This window comes from Kogia breviceps, chromosome 18 (assembly GCF_026419965.1).
Source record: "Kogia breviceps isolate mKogBre1 chromosome 18, mKogBre1 haplotype 1, whole genome shotgun sequence".
Classification (NCBI taxonomy): Eukaryota; Metazoa; Chordata; class Mammalia; order Artiodactyla; family Physeteridae; genus Kogia; species Kogia breviceps.
The window spans coordinates 41,417,722-41,437,762 of record NC_081327.1 but is presented as its reverse complement, the minus strand read 5'-3'; the positions used below and the strand labels follow the sequence as shown (position 1 = coordinate 41,437,762).

The 20,041-nt window shown below is 46.3% G+C and overlaps 2 protein-coding genes across 6 annotated transcripts; one reads left to right on the top strand and one right to left on the bottom strand.

Annotated features, from left to right (window-relative positions):
* Nucleotides 1–449: 449 nt before the first annotated feature.
* Nucleotides 450–10,251, bottom strand: NIP7 (nucleolar pre-rRNA processing protein NIP7). 2 transcript variants are annotated; one of them, XM_059044921.2, is made up of 5 exons: nt 9,689–9,866; nt 9,482–9,568; nt 9,242–9,380; nt 8,319–8,459; nt 450–575 (listed from the first exon to the last, which is right to left on the bottom strand). In XM_059044921.2, exons 1-5 carry the CDS (start codon nt 9,742–9,744, stop codon nt 531–533), a joined length of 468 nt encoding a protein of 155 aa, XP_058900904.1. In that variant the 5' UTR covers nt 9,745–9,866; the 3' UTR covers nt 450–530. The 2 variants fall into 2 exon arrangements, with proteins under 2 accessions (XP_058900904.1, XP_058900902.1); XM_059044919.2 differs by lacking the exon at nt 450–575 and adding an exon at nt 7,275–8,113 and having other exon boundaries at nt 9,689–10,251.
* Nucleotides 9,909–18,858, top strand: LOC131744871 (conserved oligomeric Golgi complex subunit 8). 4 transcript variants are annotated; one of them, XM_067018645.1, is made up of 7 exons: nt 9,944–10,406; nt 11,658–11,865; nt 12,647–13,474; nt 15,359–15,527; nt 16,289–16,464; nt 18,089; nt 18,285–18,541. In XM_067018645.1, the coding sequence occupies exons 1-7, from the start codon at nt 10,018–10,020 to the stop codon at nt 18,440–18,442; spliced, it is 1,929 nt and encodes a 642-aa protein (XP_066874746.1). In that variant the 5' UTR covers nt 9,944–10,017; the 3' UTR covers nt 18,443–18,541. The 4 variants fall into 4 exon arrangements, with proteins under 4 accessions (XP_058900831.2, XP_066874747.1, XP_066874746.1 ...); XM_059044848.2 differs by lacking the exons at nt 18,089; nt 18,285–18,541 and having other exon boundaries at nt 9,909–10,406; nt 16,289–16,780; XM_067018646.1 differs by lacking the exons at nt 15,359–15,527; nt 16,289–16,464; nt 18,089 and having other exon boundaries at nt 9,942–10,406; nt 18,285–18,522.
* Nucleotides 18,859–20,041: the final 1,183 nt, after the last annotated feature.

Here is a 20,041-nt window from a genome sequence, read left to right as displayed (position 1 = left end):
GCCACAGATAAAAGAAAGGTCAAGGGTTTGAACAATAGTCTTTTTATTTATTTATTTATTTATTTATTTTGGGGGGCTGCACTGGGTCTTTGTTGCTGCACGTGGGCTTTCTCTAGTTGCGGCGAGCGGGGCTACTCTTGGTTGCGGTGAGTGGGCTTCTCGTTGCTGTGGCTTCTCTTGTTGCAGAGCACAGGCTCTAGGCATGTGGGCTTCAGTAGTTGTGGCACGAGGGCTCAGTAGTTGTGGCTTGCAGGCTCTAAAGTGCAGGCTCAGCAGTTGTGGCGCACAGGCTTAGTAGCTCCGCGGCAGGTGGGATCTTCCTGGACCAGGGATCGAACCTGTGTCCCCTGCACTGGCAGGCAGGTTCTTAACCACTGCGCCACCGGTAAAGTCCCTATAATAATCTTTAAGTGGATTTTGGATAGCTTTAGATGATTGTATCAGTCAGGTGGAAGGTAGTAGAATGAGGAGGATTATCAGTGGAGGGGTTTGGCCACTGTCTCTTGCTCATTCTTCATCCATTTAAATTTTTACACCCACTTCCATGCTGTGCTTCGCTCTCCTAAGCTGCAGTACTGGGCAGAAAGAGGTCTGTTGAAACAGGTGTTGCCCCTCACCTCTTATAGGAGCAACAGGTATCATCTAGCAATTTGATACGAATGAGAAAAATCTCCCCAGCCACTGTGTACCAAGAAATGAGTCCATACATTCAGGTGGTTGTAAATAAATCTGCCTAATGTTTACCCCCAAGAGGCAGGAACTGAAAAATGACGGCCCAGAGGAGGGGTGGAAATCTCTCTTCTGAAGTAATAGATTCTACCTAGCACCCGTGAAGTAGGTCTGGTAAGCCACTGAGTTTTTGAGGTGAACGCAAAATTCCTTCCTGTGAGCCAAACGTGGGGTACCATGCCAGTTCTATTCTGGAATATCTATGTGTGGCCCTGAGACTGGCCTATGTGTGACTTGCAGAGTTAATGATTATCCCAGCAGTTGTCTAAACTGCTTGGTTGCACTGGGCTACTGCAAGCAGTTAGAGCAGTCTCCAGAGAGCAGCATGTTCTCCTTGCTCTTTGGGGTTGGACTGGTGGTTCTGAACCTAGGGAGCTCTGCAAGGAGCCAGAAGACAGAACCTCTTAGTGGCTCTGGGGAGCAGCCCCTCTTCCGTGGTGCGTATCGATATGACTTTGCCGTCATGATCCCTCCAGGAGGCACAGAATGCTTTTGGCAATTTGCCCACCAAACTGGATACTTCTATTTCAGTTATGAGGTGGGTACTTGGTCATACTGGGGACTTGTTTTTCTTGTTTGTTCATTTCCTTTTGTAAAGGGGGCCAGGTTTTAAATGAACAGAAGGTTCTAGTCTTTATTATGCTGTGACTCCCCACCTGTTCATGAAACAGACCTGCAGTTAAATGGAAACTCTTGATGGATGAATAATCACCAAAACATATGGCTTAGCTTCTCAAATTGCGGGCTGTGGAAATGTGCTCAAAGTCATGGGACAAACCGGGTGCCTCTTCCTGGAGAGGTAATCATCACACTTACTCGAGTTTAGAGATGGGAGGGGAAAGAATCCATTTTTTAAATATTAACATAATATGGATATGGCACCAAGTTGAATGAAAAGTCACATGAACTTTGGAGACAAACCCAGAGATTTCAAAGACGCTTCAGTTTATGCGGTTGGGGGAGCAACATTTACTCTCTTGCCTTTAGGGGTAATTCCAGCAAATTGGAGAATCAGTAACTCAAGCCTTCTCTATGCAGTCAGACAGACCTATTCCTTTCAGGAAGGTAAATGTTTTCAAGTTGCCTGTTCACAGGCCAAGTACTATAATCCATGCTGTGCCCAAGGATGGTCTGCTCAACAGAAAACTTAGAAGCTGTTCATTTCCTTTGTTCTTTATCTTAGAAACCTATTAACCTCCTAAATTTTGTTTACAGAGTAAAAGACTATGTTGATCTTATTCTACTCCAATGTAACTTACAATTTATTTTAAATTAACCTATCAGAGATTTTTTTTTTTTTTTGCGGTACGCGGGCCTCTCACTGTTGTGGCCTCTCCCTTTGCGAGGCACAGGCTCCGGACGCGCAGGCGCAGCGGCCATGGCTCACGGGCCCAGCCTCTTCGCGGCATGTGGGATCTTCCCGGACCGGGGCACGAACCCGTGTCCCCTGCATCGGCAGGCGGACTCGCAACCACTGCGCCACCAGGGAAGCCCCTGAGATTTTTCTTATCTCTGAATTTATAATAGAATAGTAGCTACTAGTCAGGTCACTGTAGCCTGGGCTTATCAAGACGCAGCTTGGAGGCAAGTACCTATTGAATGCCTTATTTATTTACTGTCAAGCATCAAATAAGCCCAAATCTGGTATACCACCTGGGAGGTCAAAACCAAGTGAGTTCAGCCAAGAACTCTACAGCCAGATTCATACATACCAACATGTCAGCTGCATGGTCTGAGACATGTTTTCTTACCAGGGGTGCTATTGGCATTTGGGTCATTTCTTTGCCCTGCTTACTATTTCTAACACAGCAGGATGTTCAGCATTGCTGTCCCCGCCCCCCTTCCCCTACTCACAACACCAGGGCAACGTCTCAGCCCAAATTCAAAGTGGGGGTTGGGCAGTACCATCCCTGATTGAGAACCACTGTGCTGATGGTCACTGGATGTCAATCTTACCGTTCAGCTAGCTTCCTGATGATGCAGCAGGAGCTTTTCTCCCTCTTTAATGTGTCTCCGCAGGTTCAGCGGACACTGGGAATGTCACATGACCGGCATGTTGCTGCCACTGCACATACCCCACAGGGTTTCCTTATAGACACCTCTAAGAATGTTCGGGGCCAGATTAACTTCTCTACCCAAGAGACAGGTCTGTTTTCATCATCACGGCTATTAAAATAATCATATGTTTCTTTGAAATTGGGAAAATAATGAGGAAATATTGAAATTAATTAAGTACTTGAGATGTAAAAGCTCTGGCTTTTTCACATATGGATGGTGAAACAGTAAGAAAAAGATTAGCCTTCAACACCAAAAACCAGATTTCCTGGAGACTGCCAATGGCCAAGGACATTAATCAGCGGTCCACTGGCAGTTTGGAAGCAGTCTCCAGGTGACTAATACTCCAGGGTCCAGAAGCTCGATTTTATCTTATCATCTCCAATGAACCAGATTATTGGAAAGTGATCAAAACAGGCAGACCCATTTATGAAACAGAATTCCAATTAATAAATTTATTAGGGGATAGTATTTCTTTCCAGTCATCAAAACACTTGAGCCAGTTACCAAAAAGCAGAACACAAGGAAATGCACGGCCATGAAAAATATCCACATTCTACAACAAAGCACTTCTCCAGTCACCAGAAAATTCCTACAGCCAGATCGAGACTGTCCTCACCCTGGACGGCACCAGTCAGTTTGAACTGTCCTCTCTACCAGCCAGGTGCACAAAAAAAGGACTATTTCTCAACAGGGACATAAGAGAACCCTTCACTGCGTGGCACAGGATAGTCAGCATCCTTATGCAGCATCTTTGGCCCCTACGTGACATGCCAGTAGTGCCTTCCAGTCATTTTGACAATCAAATACACTGCCACACCTTTCCAACCCTGCTCCTCCTCACTCCTCCCCCATCACCACACGCGGGGAGGTGACCCCAGTTGAGAACAAGCACCAATACATACCCCAACCATCAGCCCCCGTACAGACCACCTTGCAGGAAGTTACTCCAGTAGGATAGCTTCTTTCATTCACAAAGCATACATTTTTTCCCTACTTTCAAATTCAAGATGATATCCCAGCTCTAATGGTATGCAAGAAGCAAACACTATGCTCTTAATATGTTTTTAATCAGAAATTCCTTAAGAGATGTGGCAATTATACGTTGAAAAAGAGGAAAAAAAACATTTTCTATCCAACACAGAGCTAAAGCTACTAATATTTGGCAAAACAATATTATAAATAATATTTAGTAAAATAAGTTTCAGGTAAGATCAGTATCTACCACATCAAAAACTGGATTTTGTACTTCCTAAGTAAAAAGAAGGTGCTATAGTAGCACATTTAACATTGGAGAACATTTATCTCCAGGGAAATCTAGAGGGTGGGAGGGTGGGAGACCAAGACTTGGTAATGATCTAGGGATTCCTACAGGTTTTTATCAGCTTTGTGTAAAAAATCAGCAAAATCGCTTTGGTTCTGTGCAAGTATACCTCAATTTTGGAGTCTTCTATGAGGGGCCTGAGATGGACCACAAAGAGAAGAAAGAAAGAAAACAACTGAATGATACTTTGGATGCAATTGAGGTAATTGTTTTGTGGGAGAGAAACTTACTTTAAATTTGGAAGAAAGATTAGAATTATGGGAGTAATATCATCTGAGTGAGGGCTCATCTGGGTAGAAAACAAACAGGCAAAGGGATTTGAAGCCTTTAATTAATTTTGTGACTTGGAGCTCTTGAAATTCCTCACTTGTTTTATACCAGGAATTGGCAAATAACGGTTCACAGGCCAAATCTGGCCCACTGCCTGTTTGTTTTTTTAACTTAGATACAATTCACCACTTTTAAGTGTACAGTTTAGTGGTTTACAAGGTCCTGCAACCATTACCAGCATCTAATTCCAGAATAGTTTCATCACCCCAAAAAGAAACTGCAGACCTATTAGTCACTCTGTGTTGCCCATGCCCCTCAGCCCTGGGTAATCCCTCACTAATCTACTTTGTTTATATAGATTTGCCTGTTCTGTACACTTATATACATGGGATCATACAATGTGGACTTTTGCCTTTGGCTTATTTTATTTAGCATGTTTTCAAGGTTCATCCACATTGTACCATGTATTAGTACTTCATTCCTTTTTCTGGATGAAGAGTATTCTATTGTATACTTAAAATAGCACATTTATCAGCTGGTAGACCTGAGTTATTTCCACTTTTTGGCTATCATAAACAATTCTGCTGTGAGCATTTGCCTACAAATTTTTGTGTGAACATGCTTTGATCTCTATACATATATAAGCGGAATACTCTGCTGGCACACGTGGTAACTTTTTACCTTCAGTGAGGAACTGCTATATTCCACAGTGGCTAAACCATTTTACACTCCCACCAGCAGTGTATGAGTGTTGCAATTTCTCCATATCCCTGCCAACATGTTATAGTTTTTTTTTGCTGTAGCAATCCTAGTGGGTACAAGTGGTATCTTGTGGTTTTTGAGTTGTGTCTCCCTAATGACATTGAGCATCTCTGCATATGTTTTTTGGCCTTTCATTTATTTTTGGAGAAATGTCTATTCAAATCCTTTGCCCATTTTAAAATCTGGTTATTTGTCTTTTGATGGTTGAGTTCTAAGAGTTCTTTATATATTCTGGATACAAGTCTCTTATCAGATATATGATTTGCAAATATTTTATCCCATTCTCTTGGCTATCTCTTGACTTTCTTGATAATCTCCTTGATGCACAAAAGCTCATTGACTGTTTTCGTAAGTGAAGTTTGACTAGAACACGGCCATGCTCATTTGACAATTACAGTTGGCCCTCTGTATCTGCAGATGCAGAACCTGCAGATGCGGAGGGCCGACTATGGGACTTCAGCATCCTCTGCAGGTCCTGGAATCCAGCTCCCCACTGATAATGAGGGACAGCTAACTGGACATATTGTCTATGGCTGCTTTTGTGCTACAGTGGCAAAGCTTAGTAGTTGCAAGAGACTATATGGCCTGCAAAGCCTAGAATATTTACTGTCTGGCCCTTCCATCAAAATTTGCAGGCCCTTATCTTTTACCATATACAAAGAACAGAAGACATCACCCAGAAGGGCAATGATGTGCTGAGTACATGGTCTAAATCTAGAGATACTCTGGAGGAACTTTCTAGTTTCAGCACTGAAGTTTTTCATTATAAAAATTATTTTTTTAAAACTGAAGTCCAGGCCATTTTTTCATAGACAACAAAACTACCATTTATCAACAACTCCAATAGCCAACTTATTACATATCACAAAATCATACGTTACTCAACTTCCAGATGAACTAGGTTAGTGCTGGTGGGTACCCAGGTGAGGCTAGATGAGGTTAGGGAGGAACACTTTCTGTATTTCATTTTCTGTCCTGCAGAAAAGTACACGAAAGCTGCAGAACAATATCTTTCACATGTGGCGATACTACAACTTCGCTCGCATGAGAAAAACGGCTGACTCTTTCCTACTCCAGTCAAACTATAACTATGTGAATTGGTGGTCGACAGCCCAGAGCCTTGTTATTATTCTTTCTGGGATCCTGCAGCTGTATTTCGTGAAGCGTCTCTTCAACATCCCAACGACTACAGACACAAAGAAGCCAAGATGCTAAGCTCGAACAACTACAGTGCCCCTGGCTCTTTTCTTCTGGGGCACAAGCTCTCTCAAATCTTTGTAAAGTTATCGGGGAAAAAACTTTTCTTGTTAGGCAGTTGTAGCCTATTGCGCTCATCTACACAGGCAAAATAGCAATAAATAAAAGTGTGTAAGCTTTCGACGTTGACTATTTCTAAAGTACACACTAAATGCTACCATCAAAATACTGTCCATCGTACTGCAGCCCCTTAACCTTCACTATGTCTATTTAGAAATTAACAGAGAACCTTGGAAGGGAGAAAAGTTGAAAAAAATGGGACTAAAACATATAAAACTGGGTTTTATATGTTTATGTTGCATACAAAAACAGGAGTAGGTAGAGTGCTTTTTTGTAATTGAAAAATGATTTATTTTTAGAGATGTCACCTTTGGAATTTAAATTAAGCAGTATATGCACTAAAGAAATTGCTTTACAATACAGGTACTTAAAAATTTTTTTTGTCTGTGATATGTTTTTCACTAAAAAATATTTTAGTAATTCTAAAAATAATTTTGGAAGGCATGGGAGAAGGATGAAGGAGCTAAATTATTATTTCAGGGTCTCTGATTAGTGCTTTTTGTCCAGTCAGGTAATTAAAGATTTGTAAGAATATATGTATACATGAATCACTTTGCTGTACACCTGAAACTAACCCAATATTCTACGTCAACTATACTACAATAAAAAAAATTTTTTAATTAAAAAAAAAAAAAACCAAAAGATTTATAAGAGAAATTGTTTTAGAAATCAAGGTGATAAAAATAACATTCAGCCTGGGATCATACCATTCAAGAAAAAGAGCGAGAAAACCGCTTGTAAAAGCCAAGATAATAAAATTATGTTCATAAGATCCTACTCTTAGTAACAGAAATACTCAGTATTAACATTACAGAAATAATTCTTACCATTTATTCAACACTCTTATTTGCCAGGCACTGTGCTAGGTGCTTTATGATCATGATTTCTACTTCTAAAAACTATTCTTAGGAAGACGGCTGGGCTGCTTTTTGAAACAGAAGGAAATGAAGCTTATTAAAGTTTAATGACTCATCTAAGGCCATAGAGCTGGTAGATGTGAGAACTGGTGTTTGAATCCAAGTTTTTTTTCCACACTACACAGCACCTACCGTAAAGAAAATCGGCAGAATAAACTGCTCTTACTATTTTATCCAAATTTCATTTGTAAAATCCCACACATGATCTACTATCCTGATGGCAATATCTATCTTTCATAGTATTAATAAATAAGAAAACTCATTACGTTCTTATCACGTGTTTGGAAAACAGTGTTATCACAGATAACAACAATATGCTATTCTTGTCCTCAGTTCCAACAATTTAGAACCGTTACTCAAAACAAGAAGCCCTCTGATTCAAATAAAAAACACAGCATTCTAGTTAGTCATAATCACAAAGATCCGAAACCCCGTTTTTGAGCCATTTCTGCATAATAAGAATCCAGCCTGCATTAATCCATAATAGAACATTAAACTAAAAAGTCCCTGAAGAGGTCACAGTGTTGACAAAATTCAACATGATGGTGGAGCCTACACAGACACAGGAAACAAAGCTAGGCCCTTCCACACAGCCATAAGTCCTCGCGATGATTTCGTTTTAAGTCAATGTCTCTTCATGCCGCACATATTCCCCAATGTCTGCTTGATGAAATACCACAATCGCCATGGGGTCTACTTTCCTGCAGTCTTGTGTAGACTTTGCTGCCACCCCAAAACCCTGGGATTCAAAAGAAGAGACACTGATTCACTCAAGTCATTCAATAAGTACGTATTGAGGTCTGGAAACAACAAAGACGAAAAGATACAGTTCTTTGAAGAATTCAAAAGGTGCTGAGAATTTAGTCTTTCAGGCGCAGACTGAAAATACATCCATCTTTAATAAAAAGATACTTGATTTTTTAACAGCAACCATCTCTACTCACCAAAGGGATGTCTGCCATGGAGTACACCACGACTCCCTGGTACTGAGAAGTATTTTCAGTGATTCGACCAAGTCCAGATTTCAGCACATGGTTCCCATACAGGAAGGATTGCTCTGCTCCAGGTTTTATCCACACTTTATACTGTAATAAAGAGAATTAAATCCAAGAGACATAAAAATGCTAAATAGTTAGACCCCTGCAGATAGGCTAACTGCTAGATCCATGGTTAATTTCTTTCTTTTTTTTTCCCTTATGAACTAAGTTTTTTCGGTTATTTTATTTATTTTCTTTTCAGTTGAAGTATAGTAATCTACAATACTATGTTAGTTGCAGTGATCTGATATTTCTATACATTACAAAAGGATCACAATGATACAAAGTTATTGTATCTGTGTCGTGTTATCTGTCTCCATACAAGATTATTAAGATATTACTGACCATATGCCCCGTGCTTTATATTTCACCCGGGAGGTTCGTCTGTCTTGTAACGTGAATTTTAAAGAAAAGAGAGAAAGAATCATGCTTCCCTTAATATGTTCACCCCCTGAAGAGACCTGCCAAGAGGTTCTTACCTCGACTCTACAATCAACTTCTCCCATGGGCAGTGTAACAGTTCTTTTTCTGTACCCCACTACGCTCCTCTTCACAGCCACCTATTTGCTTTTCGGTCTTGAGCTGGGTCTGCATAGCCCTTTCAGTTTCTGCTGGAGATAACTACCGCTACGCGGCCACACAGGGCTCCTACTTCTGAGCCCCGACCACGCCCAGGCAGCAAGATGTACACACATCTCCAGGTGCTGGCACTGACCCTAAGCACCGTCAGGGACTCCGTCGCAGAAAAGGTGCCCAATTCTGCCTTCTGATGTGGCCCTCAGCCTAGACTTCCTCCATCCCCAGTGGCGGACTGACACCACCCCACAAACCTTGGCGTACGGTGCGAGGTAATCCAGAGCCGTGATGTGCAACCGAAACTTGTGGGTCTTCGTGAATTTTCCGAAGCACGTCCCCAGCGACACCAGCTTGTCACCGGAGATGTTGGCGGCCAACTTCAAAATCTTCTCACTGAAGGGATAAAGAAAAAGGCAGTGTCAGATGAGGGAGGTTGGAGGGACCCAGGCCCCCACCCGGCTCCATGCTGCCTACCCGGCCCCACGCCGCCTCACCTCACGTAGTAGACCCGGTCGTTGTGCAGCCTGAAACAGTAGGTGCCGTCGGGCCTGTCGACCAGCAGCTGCAGATTCTCCCCGATGCTGAGAGCAAAAGGAGGACTGGAGGCCGCGCCCGGACTCGTCCCGGTACCGCGCCCCCCGCTCCACCCACGCCCCTCCCCGCCACCCACACACTTCCTCCTCTGCCCCGCGCACTCTTACTATTTTGCTATCTTCTCAAACATTACTCGCGTCTCCTCTTCAGTCAGAGGCCGCATTTTCCCGCTGGGTCGGAACGCCGGATCCTCGTGCCTCAGTTACCGGAAACGGAAGATCAGCTGCCAGCCGCTCCTTGGCAACCTCAAAGCCTGCCTCTCTAGCTGCTTTCCAGTCGTTCCCCACGTTACGCCCCGTAACCCGGACGACTATCGTGGAAAGAAAGAGGGCTTGATGAGAAACCATAGAGACCGGAAGTGCGCCCGGCTGCTTTGGGTTCTACGGAGTCAGCGCCCTCGTTGAGCGGGAGGGGAAGTGACGCTGCTGCTGAGAAGATGGCGGCGACGGCGACTCTCCCACCCTCGACTACGGCCACGGCGACGGCCACCGCGGCTGCTGTCGAGGAGGTGGAGGATGAAGGGCTCCTGGCGTCGCTGTTCCGGGACCGCTTCCCGGAGGCCCAGTGGCGGGAGCGGCCCGACGTGGGCCGCTACCTCAGGGAGTTGAGCGGCTCGGGGCTGGAGCGGCTGCGGCGCGAGCCCGACCGCCTGGCCGAGGAGCGAGCGCAGCTGCTGCAGCAGACGCGCGACTTGGCCTTCGCCAACTACAAGACCTTCATCCGCGGCGCCGAGTGCACCGAGCGCATCCACCGCCTCTTTGGCGACGTGGAGGAGTCGCTTGGCCGCCTGCTCGACCGCTTGCCCAGCTTCCAACAGAGCTGCAGGTGCGGCGGGTCTGGTGCTAAAGGGGCTTTTAATACCTGTAATCGCTATCGTTTACGACTATAGAAATAGCTAACACTTAGATAGCGCTTACCATATGCCAGGTTCTCCTCTGAGCATTTCATTAATCCATTTAAACTGCACAGCAGCCTTCGAGGTAGGTATTGTTATTTGCATTTTGTGTATGAGGAAGTTGAGACACAGAGGTTAGTGACCGTCCCAGGGCACAGCTAGTAAGTTTCGAAGTCAGAATTGGAACCCAGCAGCACGTCCCTCTCTCATAGGGCTGTTGTGAGCACTAAATAAAAGAGAATCCATGCAAAGCACTTATCATTGGGTCTGACATAGTTAACACTCTACAATTGTCAGGTTAATATACGTGCATATTTATGTAAACCTATACACACAACACACAAACACACATCAGCTTGGACCAGAGGTCATCTGCTCGAAACCGTTCATTGATAGGAGGCTGACAAGGAAATCCTCCCATTTGGGGACAGTAAAAATCATCATCCAAAAAAAAAAAATTTTTTTTTCCTTTTTGACCCATATTCTCCCACCCTCGACCCTCAATCAATTATCCCTAATTCTGCTTTCCAGTCTTTCGTGATAAAAGTTTAAGTTTTCTTTTGAGTCTTTGCATATTTGAGAATAGCTTTCATACCTTCCAATCCCCTAAAATAGATGGAGGGCTTCACAAAGCAGGTGTCTGCAGTTACCAAGAAGAAATGGAGACTGTAGCAGGAACTGAGGTTGGACCATAGCATAGGAGAAGATTAAGAGGCTGAGGGAACTTGGGGGTAAGGCTGTAGTTCTAGGCTAGTTAGAGCATTATGAAAATAATAAAAATAGCTGTTATTAAAGGAACATATACTCCATATCAGGTCCTATGTTAAATGCTTTATATACATCATCTCATTTAATCCTCACATCCTTATGAGGTGGGTCCTGTTAACTATTTTACCAATGAAGAAACAGGAGAGCCTAAGTACCTTGCCACAGCTTGTTAACTGGCAGATCTGGGTTCAAATCTTTTTATCACTTATTAGTTGTGTGATCTTGGACAAGTTGCTTAAAATCTCTGGGATTAAAATTTCCTGAAGGGTAAAAGTACTTACCTAATGGGGTTGGTGTGAAGATTAAATCAGATAAATCAGCCCAGTGCTCAGTTCATAGTAAGTGCTTGGTATTTGTAGCTAAGGTTTGGATGCAGAGCAGTGAACCACCAATGTACTCCTGATTGTTACTAGGAATTTTGTGAAAGAGGCTGAGGAGATCAGCTCCAATCGCCGAATGAACACCCTGACTCTAAACCGGCACACGGAAATCCTGGAAATCCTGGAGATCCCTCAGCTCATGGACACCTGTGTCCGGAACAGCTATTATGAAGAGGCCCTGGAGCTTGCAGCCTATGTACGCCGACTGGAAAGGAAATACTCCTCCATCCCTGTCATCCAGGTAGCCAACGTGCCCACAGAGGACTCAAACTGATGTTCTTGTTATCAGTAATTCTGTGGTCATCACTGACCCTTTAGGCAGAAACCTTAGGGAAACCCCTTGCATTTTTCACATCAGTTTCTGCGAGGCAGGCAGGCTTGATCATAAAACATACATTTATTATTCAGTCAGCTGATAAATATTAATCATGTGCCAGGCATTGATCTAGCTGCTGGGGAAACATTGTGAACAAAGACAAGGCCTTGGCTCTCATAAGCTGCTAGTTGGCAAATAAATAAATAATATCCTTTCAGATAGTGTTAACTATCTTAACAAAATAAACGAGGGAATGGGGCAGGAGGCAAAGGTGGGTTACTCTAGGTAGAGTGGTCAGGAAAGGCTCTTCTGGTGAGATAACATTTAAGCTGAGACCCAGATGACGAGAAGGAGCCAGCCACATGAAGATGTGGGGGGAGAGCAAACCAGAAAGTGGTATGAACAAGTATAGCAGGCTAAGGAGGGAAGAAGTTGGAGTGTTTGAAGTATAAAGATAGCATTCTGGCTGGACTGCAGTGAGCAAGGGGAGAGCGTTAGGAAGCAGGTGAGAGAAGGAGAACCAGGCGGGGCCCGTAGGCCACTGTGAACCAAATCTTTGTGGTGAACCTGTATGCATCAGTTTTAGGAAATCTACTTCGTATGTCAGGACAGCAGTGGGAATGTTGGTCTGCAGTATTCAGGGTTAGTGGAATGGGTTCCAGGGAGTGTCTTTCCCAGCGTGGTGACTCACCCCCTGTGTCGTCAGGGCATTGTGAACGAAGTGCGCCAGTCCATGCAGCTGATGCTGAGCCAGCTGATCCAACAACTGAGGACCAACATCCAGCTCCCTGCCTGCCTCCGTGTCATTGGCTTCTTACGGCAAATGGATGTCTTCACCGAGGCTGAGTTGAGGGTCAAGTTTCTTCAGGCCCGAGATGCTTGGCTCCGTTCTATCCTGACTGCCATCCCCAGCGATGATCCCTATTTCCACATCACGAAAACCATCGAGGCCTGCCGTGTCCATCTGTTCGATATTATCACCCAGTACCGTGCCATCTTCTCAGACGAGGACCCGTTGCTGCCCCCTGCCATGGGCGAGCACACCGTGAATGAGAGTGCCATCTTCCATGGCTGGGTGCTGCAGAAAGTCTCACAATTCCTGCAGGTGCTGGAGACCGACCTTAACCGAGGGATAGGCAGCCGTCTGGACTCTCTGCTGGGCCAGTGCATGTACTTTGGACTGTCTTTCAGCCGGGTAGGGGCTGATTTCCGGGGTCAGTTAGCTCCCGTTTTCCAGCGAGTGGCTATCGGCACTTTCCAGAAAGCAATTCAGGAAACGGTTGAGAAGTTCCAGGATGAAATGAACTCCTACACCCTCATCTCAGCTCCAGCCATCCTGAGCGGCAGTAACCTGCCTGCTGCTGTTCCAGAAACTCAGCCGGGAACCCTGCAGCCGCCCATGGTGCTCTTAGACTTCCCACCCCTTGCCTGCTTCCTCAACAATATTCTGGTCGCCTTCAATGATCTGCGCCTCTGCTGCCCCATGGCCCTGGCGCAGGATGTGACCGCGGCCCTGGAGGACGCCCTTGCCAAGGTGAGCACATACCGTTGGCTCTCTTCTGGGGCCTCCTTTAGTAACAGGTGGCCAGACTTTTGTAATAAACCAGTCTGTGTGACAGTGGTGCCTGCTGACTTCGGTTTAGTGTGGTTTTAGAGGTTTTTCTGGTTGAAAAGCTCTGGTTAGTCCCCTTTCATGAAGTGTCTCACCTGTAGTAGTGGTTCAGTAATATATTGATTTTCTATTGCTGCATAACAAACTCACACAAACATAGCAGCTTAAAACAACACACATTTATCATGTCTCAGTTTCTGTCGGTCAGGAGTCCAGGCACAGCCTAAATGGGTTGGTCCTCTGTTCACAATGTTGCAGTCAAGGTGTTGGCCAGGCTGTGGACTCATCTGCAGCTCAGGGTCCCCTCCTTTCAAGCTCACTTACAGTGGCAGATTTCTGTTCCTTGCGGTTGTAGGACTGAGGCCCTCAACTCCTACTAGAGACCAGCCCACTCCATAGGCAGTTCAGTGTGGCTTTTTGATTCTTCACGGCCAATGGGAGAGCATCTCTCCTTGCTAAGTCTCCTTTCGGGGAGTCCTCAACCCTCTTGTAAGAGGCTCATCTAATTAGGGTAGGCCCACCCAGGATAACCTCTCTTTTCATTAATTCAGTCAGCCGGTTAGGGATGTTAATTAAAACTGCCAAATCCTTCACCTTTGCCATATTCTGTGGGCTAGAAACAAGTCAGAGATTCTGCCTGCACTCAAGGGGAGGAGATTACACAAAGGAGTGGATACCAGGGGGCGGGGATTACAAGAGCCATATTAGAATTCTGCCTAATACAAGTAATACTACCAATATTGCTAATATCCGAGTATGGTGCACATTTTTTACACATTAAATCTTTAGATATTGGGTGCTTCTTATAATTGAGGACATCTTACAGTTGCTGTCAACCAGGTGGCAGCTGTGACGTGGTTGTATAAAATCTTGCTGTTGATGTCCTCTTGTAAGAAAGAGCAAGGAAGCATGAGCAATGAAGCTTTTTAGGGTCAGTGAAATTCAGATAATGGTAATTAGCTAATATTCATTTAGAGCTTACTTCATGCCACGTAATTTATCATACTTTACACATATTAAAACTTAATCCTCACAACCCTATGAGGTTAGGTCTTGTTGCTGGCCCTACTTTATAGATGAGGGAACTCAGGCACAGAGGGCGTGGGGTGCTTAAGTAATCACTTAGAGGCCACAGAACCAGTGAGTGGCACAGCTGGAGTTTGAGCCCAGAACGTCTGGCACCAGAGTCTATGTTATTTACTTATTTATTTGTTTGGCCATGCCTCTTGGCTTGTGACAGAGATTGAACCTGGGCCCTGGGCAGTGAAAGCACAGAGCTCTAACCACTGGACTGCCAGGGAATTCCCCAGAGTTTTTGTTCTTAACCCTGTCACTGTGACACCTGCCTGTAATGTCAGCTAGGCTGTTATTTGTATGTGGAACTTCTTTTCCAGCTCTATTTTTTCCTCCTTTACAATTTTCTAGTGGTTCTAGCATTGTGGAACTTCAGAGGCCTTACTCAGTAGAAACTTTTTATAGCGTTGCTTCATCTTCCTACATCCACCATAGTTCTGGTCCATCTCCCATGGGAGCCAAAAGCAATGTACTCTGTGTATAACTTCATGATGCTCCTCCACTGGAACTGGAAACTGCACTAGTAATACAACTAGTTGGATAAGAAGTACATCAGTGAAGTGACAGAAGTGTGAAGATTGACCATAATTGTGAATTTAAACAAGATAATATTATCATGTATTGTTTGGAACAACTTCATGAAAACTTGAGGGGTGCACATTTGTACCTAGTTTTATACACTGCTGATGATGATAGACTAACCCAGTGATTGATGGTGCCCTTGTTTCTTAGGTAACAAAAGTAATCTTGGCCTTCCATCGTGCCGAAGAGGCTGCCTTCAGCAGTGGGGAGCAAGAGCTCTTCATCCAGTTTTGCACTGTCTTCCTAGAAGACCTCGTTCCTTATTTAAATCGCTGTCTCCAAGTCCTTTTTCCTCCAGCTCAGATGGCACAGACCTTAGGTAAGAGAAGGGAAAAGATTTTTTAAACTATTTTATTGACATAATTCACATACTAAATAATTTACCTATTTGTAAAATTCAAGGTTTTTAGTAAGTGTACACAGGTGTGCAACCATTACTACCATCTAGTTTTAGAAAGATCCCCGGTGTTCATTTGTGGTCATTCCCCAATCTTGCCCTTAGTCCCTGGCAGCCACTAATCTTTTTGTTGCAGTAGATTTGCCCTTTCTGGACATTTCTTATCAACAGAATCATACATTATGTTTATATCTGGCTAAGTGGAAGAAGCCAGTCACAAAAGAACCACATAATGTATGATTCCATTGACATGAAATGTTTACAGATGGTGTTTTAAAAATATTTTTTAGAATTCCCCTTCCCTTCCCTATGCCCCCTCTCTCTGTGCCTGTGAAGGGGGTGTGGGAGGCACAATTTCCCAAAGGGTAGTGGGCCAGTGATCCCACCAGCAGAGTGGCTGCTCTCTGCTCCCCCAGCTTTTCCTTGGGCCTGTCCAGGGAATGGCTTCCCTGCTGAGGCTCTCCTGGTGCTTTCTGTCTCCATCCATCCTGCACTGTGTTGTTCCCATTACCTTCAAAGTCCGGCTTTACAGCGTAGGTGCCTGTCCCATATCACAAAGGTGATTTTTACTGTATTGAAATATGGTAACTGTGTTCGTTACTTCCAATTAGTGTTTTGTTTTTTTTACCTGTGACACATTATTAAACGCTTTTTCCCCTTGTATTCTTTACCATCTGGGCCAGGCATTCCACCCACTCAGCTCTCCAAGTACGGAAACCTGGGGCGTGTGAACGTCAGCGTCGTCCAGGAGCCTCTGGCCTTTATCCTGCCGAAGAGAGAGATGGCCTTCTGTCTAGACGACGAGGTGCTAGTCCCTGAGCTCACAGCTCCAGCTCCAGAAACCCCCGCCGAGGGGCCAGTCCTCGAACCTGTCACCCCGGCTTTCCCTGACGGGGGGCAACAGGAGGTGGGATCCGCGGGACCCCCGCAGGCCGCCGAAGAGCCTAGTGCAGGCACTTGACAGGTGCCCCCTGCGCCCGGGCCGGTGCGGCGGGTACCGGGGCCCCGGCGACAGAGGGGCGGGCTTACTGGAGCGCCGGTGGGAACGGGCGTTGCCGCGCGTGGGAGAGGCTGCGAAGGCATAATTAAAGGGAGAATCTCCTGGATATTCTTGTAAATGCTTGATTAAACTATAAGAAATGGAATTAAATAATAAAGCTGACAGACGCCACCCAGAGGCAGGCTGCTATGTGTGAGCGGCGCCGGCGTTCCCGGAAGGCCCGCGGGAACTGCACTTCCTGGCGTCCCTGGGGGCGAGAGCTTGGTCTACGGGGGCCGGCGAGGGACGCGTCCGGGCTGGCGGCTCTGCTCCACGCGCCATGGGTCAGCTGGGGGCTGGGCTGCTGCTGCGGTGGCTGCGGCCGCGTGGCTGCGTGCGGCCGGCCTTGCAGTGGAGAGAGCGGGCAGCGGGCGACGGCGCCCGGGCCTGCAGCTCCACGTCCCCCCCGGATGGCCTCGAGGGCCCGGCGCGGCGGCGCTCCTACTGGCGCTACGTGCGGCGTCTGGTGCAGGGAGCGCCGGAGCCGCCGTACCCGCGCGTGTGCCAGGTCGGGGACCCGGTGCTGAGAGCCGTGGCGGCCCCGGTAGAGCCGGCGCAGCTGGCGGGACCCGAGCTGCAGCGGCTGGTGCAACGGCTGGTGCAGGTGATGCGGCGCCGCCGCTGCGTGGGCTTGAGCGCGCCGCAGCTCGGAGTCCCGCTGCAGGTGCTGGCGGTCGAGTTCCCCGAGGCGCTCTTCCGCGCATGCGCTCGGCGCATGCGTGAGGCCCGTCAGATGGAAACCTTCCCCCTGCGCGTGTTCGTGAACCCCAGCCTGCGTGTGCTGGACAGCCGCCTGGTCACCTTCCCCGAGGGCTGCGAGAGCATCAGCGGCTTCCTGGCCTGCGTGCCCCGCTTCCAGGCGGTGCAGCTCTCAGGTGAGGGGCGGTGGGGTCCCTGGGGCGGATGGGTAAATATGTGCTCCCCTTTAACCTGCGGAGGCGGCGGCCTCGGACCACGAAACGGTTTCCGCAAAGTTCCAGTTAGAGCGTAGACATGTTGATGGCTGATCGGCGGAGCCTACCTGCCCACGAGCAGACCCTGGAGTGGACAAAATTCAGGACTGATGTAATGGGATGAGGCGGGAGGCGCCTGTGAGAGCAGAGCCAGCTCAAGTGGGGCACAGGGTTGGGGGGTTGGAGGTTTGGGACGGTGGCCTGGTTCCCCTGTTAGCTTACACCACGTCCTCTGCCCTGTCACTCACCTTGTGTGTTTTTCTGTCTCACTCACACACACACACTCTTTTAGATCTGTCATGTGGAATGGGAGAAGTAGAACCCAGCTTTGCCTAACCCAAAGTGATAAGCCATTACCTGTCATACCACAGGATGTTTTGCAGATTGTGATTCTTTGCTGGGGTTGGGATGATTGTTCCTCTTCAGCAAGTCACTTGGGAAGATCATTTCTCATTTCAGCCCCATAGCAAACCCAGCAACCTACTCGTCAGAGTTGGGAACCAGGCTGAATACTTGGTAAGAGGCAGAGTTCAGACTTCTTTCCTAGGAAGCATAGGGGCTGCTGTCTGCATTCCCTTCTGATATTGCCTCTTGTAAATAGGAACAGCCAGGGGCAAGGAAAGGCTAAGTAGGTTGAGAATGATGCAGTTCAGCATGTCCTCACCCAGGCTGTACCTTCCTTTGCAGGGATGGACCCCGGAGGAGAGCAGGTGGTGTGGCAGGCCAGTGGGTGGGCAGCCCGCATTATCCAGCATGAGATGGACCACTTGCAGGGCTGCCTGTTCATTGACAAAATGGACAGCAAGACATTTACAAACATCCACTGGATGGAGGTGAATGACTAAAGCTTTCCTGCTGCATCTGAGGACCCTGAAAACCAAGACACAAACACTTGGGCTTTAAGCTGGGCATGTTTTACCTGGCATCGTCTTGGTATTGGCTCTGCTCCGACAGAAAACAATGGCCTGTCAAAGCATGCCTTCCTGAATTGGAGGAAGATGTTAATGTTTGCCCTGAAATGAGCTATGGACAATGTATTGCCTTCAATTTGAGAAGAAAAATAACTCCTCTGAAGGAGTGGACATTTCCTGGCAATTTTGTATGGAGATAAAGATGGGGTGGGGGCAAGTAAATAGCCACTCTCAGTAGACGTGATTTCAGAAGAGCTGTATCATCTGTTCCCAAAGACAAGATTAGATAATAATGTAGTCCCCCAAACACCTGAAAGCTGTGTTTAAAAATGCGGATTAAGGCTGTGGTTGATCGTCTTCACCAAGTGCTTACGTTTACAAAGGGCTCATGTGTGTTACCTGCATAGTCTCCATTTGTTTTGGATACCAGTTTGCCTGTGGAAGTAAAACACAGGACAGAATGTCCCCAGTTCAATGACAATATTAACATAACTGAGTATTCATACATTTTAACAGGTTCAGATACAGTTTAGGTCTCCAGCTTTTGCTTTCCACCTTTAACAGACCTGGGGAAGACTTTTCTGCTGAGATCTCTTAGGCAGCTGGTACTTGGCTCATTCTTTGGATGGAGGCCATGGAGCAGGGCTGGGGGAGGGGTGATATAGGTTTCCCCCACGATCTGAAAGAAGAGTGTTCTGATGAAACCTTTCCTAAGCTGAAACAGCATAAATTGAAGAAGCAGTTACCTTAGGACACATCTTGCTAACAGATGCACAAAATAAGTGGAGAAAAAGCACAGATTGTCACAGATACAGTACAAAGCTATGGTGGCTTGATGCTGAGCGCAGCTTCCAGGGAAGGAGCTTGCCGGTGCCACTCTGGCAGCCCTGAGTGCTTGCTGCTTCTATAATGGCTCACTGCAAAACAAAAGCTGAATGCTGTTTCAGCTTTCACCTTTTTCGTAGAAGGAAAACCCTCTTCAAATTTCTTTCCATTAGTGAAAACACGTACTAATATAGGTCTTTCAGGGCTTCCCTGGTGGTGCAGTTGTTGAGAGTCCGCCTGCTGATGCAGGGGACACGGGTTCGTGCCCTGGTCCGGGAAGATCCCACATGCCGTGGAGCGGCTGGGCCCGTGAGCCATGGCCGCTGAGCCTGCGCGTCCGGAGCCTGTGCTCCGCAATGGGAGAGGCCACAACAGTGAGAGGCCCACGTACCGCAAAAAAAAAAAAAAAAAAAAAAAAAAATAGGTCTTTCATAAAAGCAAAGCAGTGTAAAGTGAAGTTTCGAAAAGTGGGGGATGCCTGTAGTTGAGAAGGAGCAAAGAGCCTCTTCCTGTCACAATTAGGGCAGAAACAGAAAGCAGAACTTGTGCTTCCTCGTCAGCACACTTATTCTGAAAAAAATAAATTAGCATCATGGTGACCAGTGTTTTAGCTTTAAGATTCTGTCACAGCTTTGTCAAGAGGTTAAGGAACTCATTTCTTTTGATACTTCTTACCTCATTTTTATGTTGAGTTTTGCCATGCAGTTA